The 21,465-nt window shown below is 36.8% G+C and overlaps 1 protein-coding gene across 1 annotated transcript in view; it reads left to right on the top strand.

The window, feature by feature from the left end:
- MYO16 (myosin XVI) overlaps positions 1–21,465 on the top strand; it is a 585,697-nt gene that overhangs the window by 226,144 nt on the left and 338,088 nt on the right. The window contains exons 11-12 of the mRNA XM_024925327.4: positions 7,246–7,356; positions 18,019–18,084. Coding sequence (XP_024781095.2) covers positions 7,246–7,356; positions 18,019–18,084 — 177 coding nt within the window. The remainder of the gene's footprint in view (positions 1–7,245; positions 7,357–18,018; positions 18,085–21,465) is intronic.

A 21,465-nucleotide genomic window follows, 5' to 3' on the forward strand; every position in this document is an offset into this window, starting at 1 on the left:
GCGGGAAAGAGGCGTGCAGCTTTGCTGTGGTTCAGGTCTGCAGCTCTGGAGCTCTATGGAAGTCCCATAGCCTTACTGAGCCTCATGTGTAAAATGGGTACATAGGACTGGCCTTGTATGGTTGTTAGGAAGATGACAGGAGATGGATGTATTATTTGTACTGTCATTATTATATAGACTGACTGTATGTGACTGACTGGAATTGCATACTCCAGTTTTGCCAGAGCAGTAGTCTTCTACTCCCTGCACGGATCTGTTCTAAATTCATGTAGTTCCACTCAACATATCCACAGGACTTTATACTTTTCTATGTAAATGTAGATTATTTTAGAAAATAATAATGCAAAATAATGTGTTATGTTGGTTAACATTTCAAAGCTTAGAAATGCGTTCACCTGCACTATCTAAATCCTCAAAATGTCACTGTGAGCAGGTTATTTTCTGCTTTCACTACATAACTAAAACTCAAGTTTCAAACTGAATTTCAAGCTGACCAAACTTAAACTCAAGAAAGTTAAGCAGGCTGGGAGTGGTGGCTTACTCCAATGATCCCAGCACTAGAGGCCAAGGTGGGAGGATTGCTTGAGGCCAGCAGTTCAAGACCAGCCCGGCAACATAGCAAAACCCCATCTCTACAAAATATTTAAAACGTAGCAGGGTTTGGTGGCGCAGGGCCTGGTGGCACACACCGGTGGTCCCACCAACTCAAGAGACTGAGGTGGGAGGATTGCTTGAGTTGAGAAGTTGGAGGCTGCGGTGAGCTAGGACGTCATCACTGCACTCCATCATGGACTATAAAGTGCGAGCCTGTCTTGACGAGAAAAAGTTAAGCAAATTGTCTAGAATCACAAATGTTTCTTTTATTTTGTATCCAGTGCTCTTTTGGGGGCACCACAGCAGGTTTCTAAGATCCGCTAAAACTTTCTTCCTGTAGTCCACAGAGACACAAGCACATGTGTACATGAGCACACAGATCTGCAGCCAGGGAAAGGGAAAGGGCCTGGTAGACTTCACTATTTAAGAAACACTTGGCAGAATAACAAAAGGAGGGCAAAACTACACAGGACTGTCCAGGCATGGCATGGGTGGAAGCCTTGGGAAGCGAAGTAAAGTATGTGTCACAAGATCACCCTTTCCTAATCTGGTCATTCCGGTCAACACGAAGTTGTTTTCTGTTTTTTTGTTTTTGTTTTGTTTTTTTTCTGAGATGACGTCTTACTCTGTCGCCCAGACTGGAGTACAATGGTGCCATCTCAGCTCACTGCAACCTCCGCCTCCCGGGTTCAAGCGATTCTCCTGCCTGAGCCTTCCAAGTAGCTGGGATTATAGGTGCCCGCCACCACGCCCAGCTAATTTTTGTATTTTTAGTAGAGACAGGGTTTCACCACGTTAGTCAGGCTGGTCTAGAACTCCTGACCTCAGGTGATCTGCCTGCCTCTGCCTCCCAAAGTGCTGGGATTACAGGCATGAGCCACTGTGCCCATCTAACACACAGTCTTTTTTTTTTTTAATTTCCTCCTTTGTGTGTGTGTGTGTGTGTGTGTGTGTGTGTGTAACTTATCCATACTGGGTTATTTGCCCCTAGACTGCCTTCCTCCAAATCCTGTTGAATTTCCTCTTTTTTTTTTTTTTTTTTTTTAACCTCATCCATACTGGGTTATTTGCCCCTAGACTGCCTTCCTCCAAATCCTGTTGAATTTCCTCTTTTTTTGTGTGTGTAACTTATCCATACTGGGTTATTTGCGCCTAGACTGCCTTCCTCCAAATCCTGTTGAATTTCCTCTTTTTTTTTTTTTTAACTCATCCATACTGGGTTACTTGCACCTAGACTGCCTTCCTCCAAATCCTGTTGAATTTCCTCTTTTTTGTGTGTGTAACTTATCCATACTGGGTTATTTGCGCCTAGACTGCCTTCCTCCAAATCCTGTTGAATTTCCTCTTTTTTTATGTGTAACTTATCCATACTGGGTTATTTGCGCCTAGACTGCCTTCCTCCAAATCCTGTTGCCCTGATCCCACAGGTCAGACCATCTCTGTTGCCCCCTGGGCTTCTACTCCCTGGACATGTGCTACCAACCTCCCAGAGAGAAATCACAAACAAGCAAACACAAGACAACATGGTAAAGCCCACGGTGCTCAAAACAGTGTCCACACAATGGAGACGAGGGATCAGCAAATTCAGAATACTTTCAAAACTTAAATTAGCTTTGGATCGCAAAACATTTCTCAAGGTGTTTCCCCTGAATTCTTCCTTGTCTTCTAAATTATGCCTATCTTGTGTTTTAGATCTCTCCTTTTAGAAATATATAGAATAAAAACCATAATGGTCAATTTTGGAGAGGACAGGCAATCTTTTGTACTTATCTGGTAATTATTGTTATAATTGTTTGGTAGACATTGGTGGTGCCCACTTTTCAGCCTACAACTGCAACATAAAAACATTCACAGACATATTTTTTACTTTTCTTTCTACTTGTCAGCTGTCACAATGCTTTTGAAATCTATAAAGAATCTGCTCCTTTGATAGCCTTGCTTAAGATTGGTTATCAAAGCTTCCTTTCAGGTCATTTTGGAATCTTGACGTGAGAAATGCAAGGAACTCTTCCCTTGATCTGCTCTCACACTGGATCTGCCCCACTGTGTAACTATAAACAGGCTAGGGAGTAGTCACATTTTTAGTGTCAGCCTAGTACTTTCTCTGACCCATGTAACAGCTGTGCCACTGAAGACGAGAATCCACAGGAATACCAATGAGATGTCTGTGATAGCTGTTCCAGGCTTGCTGGAACAAATGCAGAACTTCTGTTAGTACTATTCATGTTTTTGCTAAATGTGCACACAGAAATTTGCATTGAAATTGTTAGCATCGTGACTGTAAGAAGGATCTTATTATCTTAGCATAAATCATTACTCCTGAAGAAAACACAAATCTTACTCTTGATTTTCCTCTTTTTATGATTTCTTTAGGAGTTAAAGACGTATGCTAACTTGCTGGAGAGTTTTGCCTTCTTTTTGTATTACTCAAAGTTATTGCAATCATTTATTGATTTACATCAAATTATGTACATGTATGAATATGCATATGGATTAATTTTTGTACATGCATACGTGCATGCCTACATAGTTTTGGGGGTTGTCTATATGTGTGTGTAAGTTTATGTACTTTGGAGAAATGTTGCAAAGATATTAAAAAGAAAATATATTTACATCCATCCCTAAATTGATGGTGAAAGCTCCCTTTCATGTGTCTCTCTACATAATGACTTTTGCCACAAGTGATTTCTCCTCTAGAAAATACATTCTTACCTAATTGCACATGTTTTCTAGATTCCTTTTGTATCCAAAGGCAAGCATTCCAGTCTGTGATCCTGGACTGCTTAAAATTATCCATCTCTATAAGAAAACCTTCAATCTTGTCTAAATCAATTCTAGTTAGGAAATCAAGTGCAATTTAGTTGCATACAGTTGCATATGGCAGCTCCTCTTTTTCTTAAATTAATTGAAGTCCAATCCATTCCTCCTCCTCTTTGGCCTCTTCCTTGGGCCACCTTTTTCTAGAGCTTGCTAGCTGGTCTCACCACTCCCGCTTTTTCTCTGCTGCAGCTGCCAGGGTGTCATCTTAGCACCGTGAAACTGGTCTTGTGGTCCCCATGCTCAGTCCCCTCCATGACTTTCACTAATTCCTGGAATGTAGCAGCTCTTCCTCAGGGCCCAGGAAGCTTTTCCAGCTCCTTCAATATCCCCTGCTGCTGCCTGTTCCCACCTCCTCCACGCCAGGGCATGTTCTAGGGCCTCCCACACACCCATCTCCTCCCGACCTTACAGCCCTCACCATGTCCTTCCCTCTCCCAGAGACATCTCTCCCCACATCCCACAGTACTGCCTTTTAAAATTATGTCCAATTTCAGTGTCAATGTGACCTCTTCAAAGACGACTTCTCAGATAATCTGAAGTGAAATTTTTCTCTTTTCAAAGCATCCTGTTTTTCCCTTCACGTACATTTTGTACTTGTCATTTCTTATTTCTGTCCTAACTTCTCCCCCCCCACCCCCCAGTAGGGGAAGTCACAAACATCATTCCTTTTTTCCTCTTTGTGCTAAACCTCTAGCACAATGGCCAACAAAGAAGGTAAGCAAGGGAAATTTGGCCCATTATTGAATAGATGTCATCAGATGTTTCCATTATCCACTGGAATTCCGCCTGTTCCCCAGTGGTTATCATGCCAGTTTTGCTTCTGACTTATCAGCTGTGTGACCCTAGAAAAACTGCATGTCCTCTCTGGGCCTTAAGTTCTTCATCCTTTAAATAAGGATGCTATAACAATGAATGCCAAAATTTTTAAAAAATGTTATTCAGCAGAAGAACCTTCCTCAGAAAGAAATACGTGAACGAGAACTCTGATTCCTAAAGCAAAGGAAAGCTGAGCATCTTTGCTGAGAATAGCGCGAACAGACCCAGGGCCCTCCACACTCACCCGCATCCCTCCCTCCAACAGCTCCAAGGGAAGCTGGTAGGAAGTTACATGGTCTCCGTGGCCCCTACATGTGTTACTAAGGGCACTAATGAGGCACACTTAGCTGCAGAGGAGGCACTGGGCCAAATTTTCCTCGTATATTTAATTCCCTCAACCACTTTATGAAGTATAGACTATGTTTCATCACATAGAGAATGAAAAGCAGCTTCATGATGTTAAGGTAGAAAAATATTCAAGAACTCACAGATTGGAAGATATAGAACTGGGGTTTAAACACTGTTGTTCATACAGCTGAATACAAATAATTGATGTTTCAGAGGTAGATGAGCTCACATTTTCTAACATTTGAAGTAGGGAAGCTCAAATTCATGTCTAAGATATTTACCTGAATTTGCATGACCGATGAAAGCAGAATTAAAAACTGCCTGGATCAAGACCACCAGTTCATTCGCCTAAGGGCTACGCCGAAGGCAGCATCACTTCTATGGTCGCGCCTCTCTCTGAGAGCTGTCAGTCTAGGTAGCGCTCGGTGCCTATGAGACTCCGCAAAGTGGAACTCAGTGTATAATGTGAAAAAGTTGATATCAAACAATTTCAAAATTGTTTTGACAACCCAGGAAACACTGGCATAGCTGGAACATTATGACTTCTATTTTTATCAACAAAAAGTACCAGTTTTTGGCTGCAACTCCTGAATGATTCAAGTAGATAATTCTGACAGCATCAAAGCCTTAAAGCTATGCCCCTAACCCAACATTAAATAACTAATTTTAAGAAAACTATATTATATGCTTGGTGTAGGTTAATGCTGAAAGATATTTGGAAATATGTTTCCTTTAAATGTTGCAAAGTAGTTAAAATAATGAACTCAGGGTGTTTGAGTTTGTGCATCTTGGTGGGGAAGGGTACAGGCTTGTTGTTGATATTTCTGAGATCTAGATTTTTTTTTTTTTTTTGAGACAGGGCCTAGCTCTGTCACCCAGGCTGGAGTGTAGTGGCACTATCATGACTCACGGCAGCCTCAAACCCAAACTCCTAGGTTTAAATAACCCAAACCCCTCAGCCTTCCAAGTAGCTGGGACTACAGTGCACATCACCATGCCCAGCTAATGGAATATTTTACAAATTAGTTTTTAATAAGCATTCATCTATTGGAATATTGTGTTTCCTGCTTATAGTTTGAACTCCAGTGCCATAAAGCTTGCTGCCTGCCACCGTTCTAACTAGAGTTCATAAAAAAAATGTTCTGACCTTTCAACATGCCCACTACTCAATTTGTGTTTCTATTATTGTGTGTGTGTGTGTGTGTGTGTGTGTATTTTTGTTTGTTTGTTTGTTTTTGAGACAGAGTCTTGCTCTGTTGTCCAGGCTGGAGTGCAGTGGCTGGATTTCGGCTCACTGCAACCTGTACCTCCTGGGTTCAAGCAATTCTCGTGCCTCAGCTTCCTGAATAGCTGAGATTACAGGCATGTGCCACTACGCCCAGCTAATTTTTTTTGTATTTTTAGTAGAGGTGAGGTTTCGCCGCGTTGGTCAGGCTGGTCTCAAACTCCCGACCTCAAGTGATCCACCCACCACAGTCTCCCTGTGCTGGGATTACAGGTGTAAGCCACCACACCGGCCTGTGTTTCTATTATTAATGCATTAGGTCTAGAAAGCCTGGGGAGAAAATAAGCCCACTTTATGAACTCATGGGAAAGATTTTACTTTGCGAAATATCCACTAATATCAGAAAAAATAGTCCTAAATTTAGTTTTATTAAAAGTGTTTAGTATTTTTTACACTGCATTGACATGATAAGCAGAAATATTTATGTTCAAATTATTTAACAATGGTATATGCTGTTAATAATATATAATACAGATACAAATACAAAATGCAAATATAGACTACAAACATGAATACAAATGATAATTATTAAAAATTTACTAGGAGTATCAAAGAACTCACATTGATAAGAATATTCTTATTCTTTTGCTCCTCTGTGTGTGATATTAAAAAAACACTACTACTGTATTACATCAAATGACTACTTTTCTGAGCATGTTCTGTGTATATAAAATTAAAATTGCCCATTTCTAATTTGAAAATAATGGATTTTCATTTAATTGAAGAATCCAAATTTATCTTTTTTATTTGAAATGTTGCAGTCTTTAAACATTCATGGCATATTAAATTGAATAGGAAAGTATTTTTTCTTTATGACAGTTATTTTAATCTCATAGCTACCTTAATCTTAAAAGTAATGTAGAGCAGAATAGAAAGATCTGAAGTCTACCTTTAAAACCTGGCCTCATCCTACATGAATGCAGAATCTAAATTCCATACACATTTCTTCCTTACCGTGCCAACAATGGTAACATGAAAAGTTTTGCTTTAGCTTAGGGAACACTACAGATATATGAGGTGTTCCACTGCTTATCTTCCAGAGAACTGAGAACAGTACAGAGCTGTCTAAATTATCAGTAGGGAATAAGAAGAGTCAACATGCTGAACTCATCTTGACAGACCTAATGCCTGGGCTAACAGACAGGGTGTGTGCACCTGCACACTGGGGAGTACAGCACAAAAATTCTCATCTGAATACATTGCTCTGTGGCTTTGGAGTTTTTTTTTTTTTCTTTTTCATTGAACCATTTCATCTCTTATAACAGTTCCTAACTCAGGTTGTCTTCAAATGTTTGACAGGTAATTGAAAGTGGAACATCCAACTGTGAAGAAAGTTAATTGGAAAGCAATTAGAATTGATCATACTTTCGGTTCTTCCCCAGGTCAAGCTAATGCCTCCTGCCCCAAACGATGACCTGGCAACGCTCAGCGAGCTCAATGACGGCAGCCTGCTCTATGAGATTCAGAAGCGCTTTGGGAACAATCAGATCTATGTGAGTGCCCTGGAAATTGCCTTTTGCACTGCTTTTCTCTTGCTGCATATTTTTATCACCCTTCAGTGCTTCAAATGTTGCAAGTAAAGGGCTCATTGGAGCTTCTGGTCATGGTGATAGCTGAAGTTGAATTTCTTAAGGTGAGTTTAGCTTCATTCTGGCTGTTATAAGGCAAATTCAGCACAGTTCCAAATTCTGGAGCTGAGTATGAACTAATACCCTGTGGACAGATACAAGTACTGCTATTAAACTTTCCTGTTGTCATGATTGCTGTGGAAGATCTTGCTAGAACCAGCAGGATCTGCACATGACATAAAATTGCTGTCTCCTCTACTTTTCTTGAACCTGCTAGATCAGGAACAGGAAGCGAAAGAGCATACATTGACTATGCAGGTAAGACTGCTACTCTATTTGCATGAGAAGAGAAACTGTTGTGGCTCAGAATTACCAGGAAATGTCTTTGTAAAGTAAATAATTTATACACAGATTCCTGATAGTAGAATCCAAAAATATTACTCAAATGACAGCATGGAGAATTTATTTACTGTGGTTCTATCGTCATTTGTATGTTACTTTCCCAGCACTGATAACAGTTTAGGCACCTTGTAACATCAAAATCAATCTCTTTCTCTTTCTCTTTCTTTTTCTCTCCCACTCTCTGATTTTGTTATATTCTACACAGAGCACAGAGTAATTCAATCAGAATGTCTATAAAGAAATCTGATTATGCGTATACCAGCTATCCCTTTTTGATAACACTTGTTTTTTTTCTAGTCTACTGAGAAACTGATTAAGTAATTTTCATGTAAATGTGAAGTCTGAGATTTCCTTACAAGTAATACATTGTCAAATGCTAATTAGCCTATGAAAATGCAATGTAGCATCTTAATGCTTAGAAAAATTGCCTGCCACTGTAAATACACTTAAAATTAAGTACTTCTGTCAAAATTAATGAAATCATGTCATTGGCATAAAGTGGTGAGAGCTGATTACTTTGGTCTCTGTTATCACCCTGTTACTTTTGTAAAGTGTGTATTTTTATAACATTTTTTCATCTTTTTTCCCAGTATTGTGTTGATTTTTTTTTTGTCTTAATTATAGAAGCCTGGAAGACCATTGCCTAAATTCTTTTGTCTTTCTTTACCTGTTTGTTCCTTTAAAGTGACATTTCATCTAAATATGCATTTAATCTGGTTCTCTCCACCCCGGTGGTAAGCACCCTCATCAAAGCCATTACCTTCCCTTCTCCAACAACCTCCTAACTTTCTAGGGGAGGCTTCATCATTCTTTTTCAATCCAATCTCACAATGAACTAGAGTAAGTTGTATAAAGCACAAATGTAATCTCAAAACTCCCAGTCTTGAATCTTCTCTATGGCCCACGACTTTTCATGGAACAAAGACCGCAACCCTTCTTCCAGAGGCTAGAATCCTCATGATATGCCCTGAACAGTCACTGAGGACTCTTCCTCACTTATATCTAAATTACCTGATTATCGCCTGCCTTCCTGCATCAAGGACTTTCCTTAGACTGTTTTTTTGTTTGTTTGTTTCTCCTAGAGTTATCTTTCTGCTCCACAAAATAGTTAGCTTTATAAACTCCCACTCAAATAATCCCACTCTTTAAGTAAACCTTCCCAGAGCTTCTAGATTACATCATCGTGGACTATCTGCCTTTAGAGAATTTATCACAGTTGGTTATTCTGTAACTCATTGGTAGTTTGTTAACATCTGGTTCCTGGGCTGCTCAAAAGCCAAACACCAGAGACAAGGTTGATGGGAGGAAAAGCAGGTTTATTTGGAAAGCCAGCAAAACTGAGAAGATGGTACACTAGTGTTCTAACATACCTTCTCCAATTTTTCAGGCTGGCCAGAGGGTGTTTATAGGAGGGACATATGCAGAAGAGGAGGGTGTTGGTATCAAAAGGTGAATAAGGACTATAGACATCTGGGGACCAGGGAGGGTCTAAGGACTTGGGAACTTTGTCCTTGTCAGGCTACAACTTTCCTAGAAATCTTTGACAAAACCTAGTTGTTTATGCACTTCTCCTTTAATCCCAGAGTAAAAACTACACAATTGCTATTTTTGCATTATTATCTCAGTGCTTTAAGATGATCCTAGCCCATGTGCGAGTATAGGTAAAGCAGCTTAACAAAATGGAATTCGTTATGTGAGTTTTTCTGCTGTTTCCCTCTTAAACAGCAAATACTTCCTACGTTTTTATCAAACTCCTGCCTCTAGCTCCTCCACACAGTGGACTATCTTCTTAAATAATTTTTTTCTAGTCAGTTTCTCTCTCTTTCTTGATCACCTGAACTATTAATACTACTCTCTGCTTTCCGAATGTTCATATAACATAAATTTGCCACTGTGTGAGGCATGGGTTTCTTCTGCTCAATTCCTAAAATACAGAAAAGCTCAATCGATTAGGATCAATTTTGTAATAGGAATGCTTTACATTATGGTGTCTGAAATCCCCTCTAATGGGTAGACAAGCAATTTAAACATTATGGATTAAATGATAATATGTGCTTCCCAATGTGTTGTCTGTGGACTAGTAGATATATGAATTTTTTATGACCAGTGTGTAGTGAAAATAAGTGTTTTTATAGAAACTCTTCCAGCAGTTTGTTGGTTTAATCCCTATCTGTTGGAGTTAATAAGAATCAGAGTTTGAACTTCGTATGTCTTTTAATCACATTTTTTAGTAATTCTTTTTATTATGTTTTACAAAGGTATCAGTCCATGATTAATTGGGACTAAAAGCAAGTGATCCTTCCCCACAAATAGAAAATCACTAGTTTAATAGAAATCTCAAAATTCAAATACCGGAATTTGGTCATTTGAGCTCTTCCAACCTGCACGTCTCATGGCCTTTCCTTCCTGGCTCATGGCAGCCCCACTCTTGTCACTTCTTGGGCCAATGCATTTGGTGAGACTGTTGATGCTGGTTTTCCTTCCACACCCCACATCTGATTTCCCTGCAAATGTCACCGGCCCTACCTTCAAGTTATACACAGAAGGCCACCCCCACTGCTGCCTCCAGGTACATATCTTCCTACAGCAATTGCATTTTGCACTTGCATTTTATCCTGCAAATAAAAGTGTCTGGGCTTCTCTTGACCTCCCCTCTGTCTATTCTCAACACAAAAAGTCAGAGTAACAGTGTTAGAATGCACATTGCATTATGACACTTCTCTGCTAAAAAGATGCCCAATTCACTCAGTAAAGCCAGAGTCTGAGGAAAGGCTCATAAAGCCGCAGAGCTTTCCCCCTACCTTTTGAATTTCTGACGTCAGATGCTGGCACCCTACCCTGGGTGCCTCTACCCTGGCCACATTGCTGGCCTTGGTGTCTCATGAGTATGGGCAGCACTTCGGTGCAGGCCTTTGCCTGAGTAATTTGACCACCATATGCCCATTCCTCCCTCCCTTCAGGTCTTCATATTAATGTCATTGCTTCTGGAGGCCAGCCCCCTAGTCTATTTTAAATCGCAAAATGCACTTCCTATCCTTCTGCCTTCATATGTTTTCCTCCACAAACTTACCACTCTCTAACATACTGTATATTTTTCTTATTTAGATTCTTATAAATACCATGTGCTGATTCTCCCTACAAACACAGACTGTCTATCTCTCTCTTTCTATCATGCCCATACCCACTAGAATGCAAGTTCTATAAGGAAAATAATTCTTGTTTTGTTCACTGCTATGTATGATCCATAATAGGTTCCCAATAAATATTGAATAAATAAGTAGACTTCCTCAACCAAAACCCTCATTTTAGACGAGAGAAAGAAGTTAATATTTACTTATCCATACCAAATAACTGAGGGTTGAGCAATGATTTTTTTCAGAGCCAAGATAAAATATTTTAGCTGACTTAATCATTTGACCAGGATTTTCATCTCTTTTTGCTACAGTCTGATTTGTTTTATAGTATGATCTTTCAAAACAGATTGTAAATTGCCTTTTTACTAAGTATATAACCTTCTATTTGGACGTTAGATTAGGGAGTTTCCACAGTCTGCAGTATTAGGGAGTTCTCCAACCTTCAAACAGAAAATGAAATGCGTGTGATGAGACACATGCTCTCCAGGAAATGCACAGAATACAAGCGTTGCATTCTCTGAATACTTACTGCCAGCAGCCCCAGAGAGAACAGAATATGCAGTCAAATTCCTTTATGGACAGCAAAGAAGTTTGCTGGAAGTATTTATTTTACAAGCACATTAGTGGGACTTGAGACTCATAAAAAAACCCCACAAAGTAAACACAAGACCTCCTGTAACATCTGGTTAGCCAAGAGAATTCTGAAACAAATATATTGTAATTGGATAAAAGCAAACCAGAGCAATAAAGCATCGCATGACAGCTCCTAGTACACAGCCTGACTCATTTCAGCCACTTAACATGCCACTCCGGGTGACCCAGGTTAATGTAGCAGAGCCTCTTTTTTTTTTTAACTTTTATTTTAGGTTTGGGTTGTAAAGGTTTGTTATACAGGTAAACACGTGTCATGGAGGTTTGTTGTACAGATTATTTTATAACCCAGGTATTAAGTCCAGTACCCAATAGTTATATTTTCTGCTCCTCTCCCCCATTCCAGCCTCCTTGCTCAAGTAGACCCTAGTGACTACTGTTTCCTTCTTTGCCTTCATAAGTTCTTATCATTCACCTCCCATCCTTCTTTGCATTCATAAGTTCCTATCATTTACCTCCCATTTATAAGGAGAACATGAGTTTGGTTTTCTGTTCCTGTGTTAGTTACCTAAGGATAATAGCCTCCAGCTCCATCCATGTTTCCATAAAAGACATGATCTTGTTCTTTTTTATGGCTGCATAGTACTCTATGATGCACATGTACCATTCTTTCTTTATCCAATCTGTCATTTATGGGCATTGAAATTGATTCTGTGTCTTTGCTATTGTGAATAGTGCTGCCATGAACATTCGTGTGCATGTATGTTTATGGTAGAGTGATTTATAATTCTTTGGGTATATACCCAGTAATGGGATTGCTGGGTTGAATAGTAATTCTGCTTTTAGCTCTTTGAGGTATCACAGTACTGCTTTCCAGAATGTTTGAACTAATTTACACTCCCAACAAGAGTGTAGTGCTGCACATCTGTGACCATCTGTTCTTGGACAGAGCTGATAAAAAGAAGCAATGAGGAAAAGATTCCCTCTTCAATAAATGGTGCTGGGACAACCGGCTAACCATAAGCAGAAGAGTGAAGCTAGACCCCTTCCTTGCCCCATATACAAAAATTAACTCAAGATGGATTGAAGACATAAATGTAAAACCCAAAACTATAAAAACCCAGGAAGACAACCTAGGCAGTACAATTCTGGACATCTTTCTTAATCAACAGATTTCTAAATTCGCTCACAATCTGCTTTCTAGCTCCATTTTTCTTCTCTGGAATTTAACAGGAGTTTTCAGATACTACATTAGTAAGGTCCTTGCAGATGTATTACTTCACTTTTATTTATTTTCTTATTTACTTGGGTATAGAACACTGAGCAATCATTTTTTCCCATAAATGTTGTATTAAATAACAACATACAAACAAGGTAATATACAACTCATTAATATATGGCTTAATGAACTTTTACTTCATGAACACACCCACGTAACCTGCAGCTTCATAATGTAATAGAAGAGAGAAGTCCTCTCCCAATCCACAGTCATTACAAAATATTCTAACATTTACAGCTATAGATTGGTTTTGTCTGTGTTTTTTAACTTTATATAAATGCAATCTGTTTTGTAGTATTCCTCTCATTATTATGTTTCTAATATTCAGCTATACTGTTGCTTGTAAAAGCATTTACTAATTTTTGTTTATGTACAATAAACTACTATATGAGTATATTCTAATTTATCCACTCAATACTTGAGGAAACTTTGAGTTGTTTCTTCTTTTTTAGTAATTATGAATAATATAAACAGTTTTGCACCTTTTTATTTTTTGGCCCACATAAGTACTTCTATGGGGTCTTTACCAAAGAGTGGAATGCCAGCATCATAAAATATGTTCAGCTTTGGTAGATACAACCCAATTGCTTTTGACATAAATGGTGTTTTTGTTTCACTAAGAGTTTTTCAAATTCCAGCTATTCTGGGAGTTGTAGAGTGGTAGCTTATTGTGTTTCTAATTTCTATTTCTCTGATTTAACAAATGAAAATATTAATATGTGTTTGTTGTTCATTTGATTATCTTCTTTTGTGAACTGCCTGTTCAGTTATAGTGCCACTAAAATTGGGTTTTCTTTCTCCTTCTTGATATATAGGAGTTTTTATATATTCACGATATTCTTTTTGTTGTGAAACATACATATTGAGAACATTTTCTTCCAGTTTATGGCTTGTATTGTACTCTTCAAATAGCGTATTTAAAAGAAGCAAAGTGTACAATTTTACAGATTCTTTAGGGTTCATACTTTTTGTGACCTGTTTAAGAAAGCTTGGCATTAGTTATGAAAATGTTTTCCTACATTTTCTTTATAACATTTGATTATTTTAGCATTTACAGTTAAGATATTTTGGTGCTGATCATAATCCTGAAAGACACAATCCCCAATGCCATAATTTAGAATGTTGAAATCTCAAAAGATCGAAATCCTCAAAAATCAAAATCCCCAAAGTCTGAAATGCCAAACATCTATAATCCTGCAAATCACAATCCTGAAAGAATAAAATTCTGAATGTTAAAATCCTGAAAGCTGAATTCTAGGGAAAGGATTATTGTGGTTTTGGTTGTATGCAGAAGAGTTGCATCATGATTTTGACTTGCAGGATTTTGGACTTTAGGTATTTCACTCTCTTGGGATTTCAGCATCCAGGATTATGTTGTTTAGGGTGGTGTCTTTTGGGATTATGGCCCAAACCCAAGGCTATCATATTACCCATGTGGAAAAGATTTCACAATGGTGAAAGAGGAGGATCCAGATTAAAACTGTTCCCAATGTGTCTCCCTGCTGCATGATCACAGCACCTTTGTCCTAAACAGGTGACCCCAGGGAGTGGGTGCATTTCTAGGATCTGTTTTCTTTTGTATTGGTCCATGTGTTCCTAAACAAATCCCCAAATATCTTGATCATTACAGCTATATAGTCAATCCTGACAAATAGAAAGTCCCCTAAGTTTGTTCTTAAACATGTATTAGCTAATCATGACCTTTGGTTCATGTATACTTTAAAGTTAATTTAACAATTTCAATTGGATTTGTATTGGTATTGCATTGGATATATAGATTAAGTGGAAATAATTGAGATTTTTACAATATTTGATTTTTCATTTCACAAAATGTTATAGCCCTTTTATTGGCCATCTTTGATTTCTCGGGAGCAATTTTTATTTTGGGGTGTAGATGTCTTTCCCATATTATTAAATTTGCTTATCGGCATTCTTCATGTTTTGAGGACATAATAAATGTTTGCTTGTTTGTTTTATGGAAAATAAGAAGAAAAATTATTTTCTAATTGTTCACATGTAAAATATAGAGAATACAATTTTGATTTTTTCATATTCATTTTTTATCCATCAAACTTACTAAAGTTATATGTCAGTATTAATTGACATAGACAGTCCATTGGTTTTCTGCATCAATGCCATATAGTATGCAAATGATGACTTTTATTTCTTTTTTTAAAAAAGTCATACCTTTTTTCCTTGCATTATTTCATGAGATAGAACTTCACTAAAAAGACTGGAAGTGTCGATAATAAGTGCCCTATCCATTGCCAATCCCAGAAAAAAGCTTTGAGTGTTTCATCATGAAGAAATTTGTGGTAGCTATGCCATAGGTATCATTACTTTTCATTAGATTAAGGAAGTCCCATTATATTCATGATTTTCAAAGTTATTTTTTAATCAATAATGAGCATTGGATATTATTAAATGCTTTATCTCTGTTTATGCAGATGATCATATGTCTTAAGTTTTTTTAAATATTATTAGTTACAATTATTGATCTTCAATTAGAAATCAACCTTACATTTCTAGAATAAAGCTATTTGAAATGTATTATCATTATTACTAAATTGCTGGATTCAATTTGTTAATATTTTGCTTAGGATTTTTACATGTATTTTAATGAGAGAGTTCAGCCTGTAATTTTCCTTTATTGCAATATTCCTATTAGATTCTAATGTCAATTTTGCGTGGTGTTCTTAAAATGGGAAGTCTTCCTTTTTCTGTTATCTTCTGAAATAATCTGTAGAATGTTTGTTTATTTTGTACATCAATGTTGGGAAGAATTCACCAGTGAAGCCTAAGTTTTCTTTGTGGAAAACTATTTTAGATATAGATTCAGCTCACTTTATAGGGAAATAACTAATTAGAATTTCTGTTTCTATTGTGTTAGCTTTGGTATGATGTATTTTCCTAGGATTGTTGTCTACTTGACCTTAATTTCTAAATTTAGTGGCTACACTATGGTTCATAATACCATCTTCATCTGTTTTTACGTCCATACAATCTGTCTTGATGTCATATTACTGATTGCTATTGGTAGTTGGTGCATTTCCTCTTGTTTTCTGAATGAGTTTTGCTGGGGTAAATTGTACGTTTTTCAAAGGATCACCTTTTGGCTTTTTTCACCCTATTCCATTGATTTCTGCTTTGATATTGTTTTATTGATTTTGCTCATTTATTTCTTTATAATTGATATAATTTTTTAAACTCCTTGAAGTCGATACTTAGATCATTAATTATCACTCCTTTTTTCCTTTTCTAAGATGTATTCTAGGCTGTAATTTTTATCTTATAGTAGACCTTTAGTTGCATCCCACAAGTTATGATATGTTATAATAGAAATAGTCTTATTTGCATTTTAATTCCTTTTTAACTCATTAGTTATTTGCAGATATATTGTAAAATTTCAAAATGTTTGGTGATTTTCTAGGTATCTACTAGTGACTTCAATATCTTTTTAATTAAAATAACCTATTTTAAAATTGTATATTTTTAAGGGATACAACATGAGTTTTGTTTGTTTGGATTTTTGTTTTTGTTTTTGTGTTTTTGAGACAGGATCTCACTCTTTCACCCAGGCTGGAATACATTTCTGAGATATCAGCTTACTGCAGCCTCAACCTTCCAGGATCAAGTGATCCTCCTGCCTCAGCTTCCTGAGTAGCTGGGATGACAGGCTTGCACCACCATTCCCAGCTAATTAAAAAAAAAAGTTGTAGAGATGGCATCTCACCATGTTACCCAGGCTAGTCTTGAACTCCAGGGCTCAAACAATCCTCCTATCCTCCTGCCTCATCCTCCCAAAGTGCTGGGATTATAGGCCTGAGCCACTGCACCTGCCCATGATGCCTTGATGTACATACACTTAGTGAAATGAGTTCTACAGTGCAGCACATTAGCATACCCATTACCTCACAGAGTTATCTTTTTCTTTTGTAGTAAGAGTACCAAAACTCTACTCTCTTAGCTAATTTTTAACACCAGTATAATATTCTTTTTTTAAAAAAAAGGGAAAGCATTTATTCGGATTTAGTTTTCTGGTGGGTGACATTAAGGCCCTTCACACAGAGTTCAGGAGACAATATTCTATCCTAATTCTACCATAATAGAACATACTCTGTGTGACTCAAATCTTTTAAGTTTAATGAAACAAGCCAGTGTTCAACTTGTCAGTAACAGTGTTTTATATAAATAAATTGATCAATGTGGTAATTACTACTTTAAAATTTTGTCTGCTTGTTCCATGAATTACTAAGAAAAATGGTTAAAATGTTCCACTATAATTGTGAACTCATATTTTTCTCCTTATATGTTATTTCTTTATGTATGTGATGCTAGATTTTAGTCTTCTAGAAATTTAGAAATGTTGTTTCTTCCTGATTGATTTATCATTTTACTCTGAAATGTTTCTTTTTATTTCTGGTACTGCTTCCAAAAGCACATTTTCTATAAATTAATTATTTCCGTAGTCTCCTTCTTTGCTGTTATTATTGTTTGCATGCATACCTTGCTTCATCCTTTTCCCTTTTTTTTTAGTCTATATGTTTAGGATGTTTCTCTTTAAAGTAGTCATCTTTCATATTTTAATACAATTTATAATCTTTGTATTTTAATTGGAGTATTTGGTACCTTTACAATTGATGTAGTTGCTGGTGTTTGGGTTTAAATCTATCATTTTATTATTTTTATTTGTTCCATCTGTACTTTGTGCCTTTGTATCTCATTGTCACTTTTTAATTGAAACAAAGTATTTTATTTGATTATTGTGCTTTACTAACTTCTCACTTACGCAGTTTATTATTCTGTAGCAGAATAACAGAATTTGTTACCCCATTGACTTTTTCGTAGGCATTTTGTCATATGTTTTAAGTCTATATTTTTTCATTGTTTCGTTCTCACAGAATCTTTTAAGAAAAGAAATTCTTAGAATTTAACTATTTCATTTCTCATATGTTCAGTGAAATAAAGCCTGTTTTATTTAATTTGAATTATTTAATTCATTTAATATTTTAAATTCCAAACTTTAAAAAAATTGCAAAATATTAAGAAATAGCAAAATACTAAAGTAGATTTTTTCTTATTATTTATATTTCATACACTGGTTTTTAAATTGTATGATTTTTATTGTTTAAAGATGCTATTTATATGACTCATGAACTGTTTGCATCTCTTTTTTCACAGACATTCATTGGAGACATTCTTTTGCTTGTTAACCCATACAAGGAGCTTCCAATTTATTCTTCCATGGTGAGCACAAAATTTTAAATATCATTGAATAATGTAGAGTAATACTTTCTAGTCATACATGTTTGTATCAAATGACTAAAAAAAACCAGTAAGGCAAACTTCTAAAAATCGTTTTTAAATTCTGAATTGAATGATTGTGTAGCAGTGACTTTAATTCATTTTGAGCAACCTTGAAAATCGAAGTTATTTTATCAAAATGTTTCTTTGCACTTAAAATGTGTAATTTGTTTATGACTATAGCCATTAGACAGACTTCTAAAATTAAATAATATGTAAGTATATTTTCCATACATTTTTCACTAACTCAAGATCATTTGGCTTAGAGCCCTTATTTGGACACGTGACTTATTTCTGAAGAGTTCTATAATGTTAAAGCAATGGGAATAAAAAAGGGTAATATTGCATGTTTACGTTTTCCCAAATGACTTGCCAAGTGTAATTATGAGGCCCTAAAAATTAAAAGAGAAATTACTTGTAGAAAATTATTCCAGTCAATTGAAAATGCAGTATGATTTTTGAGTAGAGATGGGTCAAAAATACTATATCGTAGGAGCTATTTTTTGTGTAACAACAAGGCTGGTTCCGCTAATAGAGAACAGGAGGCTGCCTGAAACCAGGAGGCAGGGAGTGGGTATATGTTCCTGAAGCCGGGGCTCACTCATAAGATGTGGCGGGCAGGGAGGAGGACAGAGAGAGGAGAGAAAGAAAGAGAAATTCCTCCAACTCCCTAGGAAATCAAATATGTATTTTCACAGAAATAGTTCATGAGGACAAGAGAGCATCCACCACCCCACCCTCCACCCATCTTATCAAAAGTCAGTTCTGGCTGGACTCGGTGGCTCATGCCTGTCATTCTAGCACTTTGGAGGACCAAGGCTGGTGGATCACTTGAGGCCAGGAGTTTGAGACCATCCTGGGCAACATAATGAGAGACCCATCTCTGCAAAAAACAAAACAAAACTAAACAAAAACAATTAGCCAGCCGTGGTGGTGTGTGCCTGTGGTTACAGCTACTCAGGAGGCTGAGGCAGGAGGATCACTTGGGCCCAAGAAGTTGAAGCTACAGGGAGCTGTGATTGTATTACTGCACTCCAGCCTGGGAGACAGATTGAGATCCCGTCTCTAAATAGAATAAAGTAAAATTAAATTAAATTAAAAAGTCAGTGCCATGGTTACTTTAAAGCTGTGCTGAAACCTGCCTACCCTCCTCATTCCTCCCAATCCTATGCCAGCCTCACCCTGTGCAATCTAAGGGTGTATGTGAGCATGAGACGCTAGGGCAAGGGAATCACCCATGATCATTTCAGGAGTTTCATCCAAGGACTGAAATTAATCTGACATGTGGTTATTAAATGGTTTTGAGAAAAAGCTCAGTTCTGTATCTTTCACTTTGTGAGTCCTAATTAATATTTCTGTGAATATGTGTATTGATGTATAATATAAATATTGCAAAGCATACAAATATTAAATCTTCTGTTCAACTAATTTATAAAAGTCATGACACTCTAAAAACCATCATGCAGATGAAGAAATAGAGCATTAGTAGGATCATAGATGTCTCCCATGCCCTGTCTCAAACATGACATACTTCCCCAAAAGACAGTACAATTCCAACTACTCTCGCCCTCCGCTTTGCATGGTTGAATTTTATGTGGGTGAAATCTTGCAGACTATCTTTCTCTGTACCTGGCTGCTTCCTTTCAATATTAGGGAAGGTAGATTCACCCATGTTTTTGTGTGTAGCAATACAATAAGTACAGTAGGTTATTTTATTTTGTATGGCTGTATAAAATTTCCTTTTGTGGATATATGGCAGTTTAATTAACTATTGACGGAGATTTTGTCTTTTGAAGCAAGAATATTACTGCTATGAACATCCTCACAAATTTTTTTTGATAACATATGTACTTCTTTTGTTGGAAAGAGTGGAATTGGTACATCAAAGTGTATACATACAATCAGTTTTGATAAATACCGACAATTTTCTGAGTGGTTGTACTAAGGTATATCTACAACTTAATACAGAAATTCTAGTTGCTTCTCTTCCTTGATCATATTTCATTTGTTTACTTATCATTCTACTGGGTATATATAGTGGAATCTTATTGCTCTAATTTGTGTTTCTCTGACAGACAATGAGATTAACCACATTTTCACATAATTACTGTACAGTTATATCCTGTTTTGTGATGCGTCTATTCCAGGATTTTATCCTGCTTAAAAATTAAAAACTTTAAAATTGGTTCATCTACCTTTTTTATTGACTTGAAAGATCTTTAAGCATTCTGAATTCTCAATGCATATTGAAAACATCTTGCAAGAAGAAGGGGTCAAGATTCATTTTTTAAAAATGTATATTAACCTGAAACCGTACTGTTTATTAAAAAGACCATCTTTCAGCTGGGCTCGGTGGCTCACGCCTGTAATCTCAGCACTTTGAGAAGCCAAGGCAGGTGGATCATGATGTCAGGAGTTCAAGACCAGCCTGGCCAAGAAGATGAAACCCCGTCTCTACTAAAAATACAAAAATTAGCTGAGCATGGTGGCAGGTGACTGTAAACCCAGCTACTTGGGAGGCTGAGGCAGGAGAATCGCTTGAACCCGGGTGGCAGAGGTTGCAGTGAGCCGAGATCGTGCCACTGCACTCCAGGCTGGGCAACAGAGTGAGACTCTGTCAAAAAAAAAAAAATCCGTTCTCCGGGACATTATTTTGGCACTTTTGCATAAAACTAGTAACTATACATAAATGGATATAGAATTTCCATTCAGTTTGATTGGTCTATTATAATATATTTTTATGCCTCGTACTCTTTAGTCATCCACCTTTGGTCTTCAAATTTGCCCTAGCAATTAATTACTGGCCTTTTCCTTTAAGGTTTAGAATCAGCTTGTCAATTTTGGGGCGCTGAGGGGACTCCCCCTAGGATTTGGAATTTGATTGCATTATATTTACAATTCAATTTAGAAACAGACAAAAAATGTTAGTAGTACTGAGTCTTTTAACTATATTCATTTATTAAGGTCTTTAAAATGTGAAATTCCTCTCAGTGTATCATCCCGTGTGCTCTTCTGGAGGATATATTGCATAGTGTTCATTAAATGTTTTCAAATGCTGTTATAAATAAACATTTAAAAATGTTATTTTCCATTGGTGTGTTCTCCATGTATGTATAAAAACACAATTTAAAAAATCTTACCTTAAACTAGCAAGTTTGTAAAATTTATTAGCTATAAAATGATCTAGTGTGTTTTAAAAATACTCTGTGTACACAATCTTATTGCCTGAAACAATAATAATTTTCTTTCTTTCTTTAAAATCCTATTATTAATCTGTTCTTATGTTATTGGATTGGATCACCAGAATAATGTCAGATACTATTA

This window comes from Pan paniscus, chromosome 14 (genome assembly GCF_029289425.2).
Source record: "Pan paniscus chromosome 14, NHGRI_mPanPan1-v2.0_pri, whole genome shotgun sequence".
NCBI classification, from domain to species: domain Eukaryota; kingdom Metazoa; phylum Chordata; class Mammalia; order Primates; family Hominidae; genus Pan; species Pan paniscus.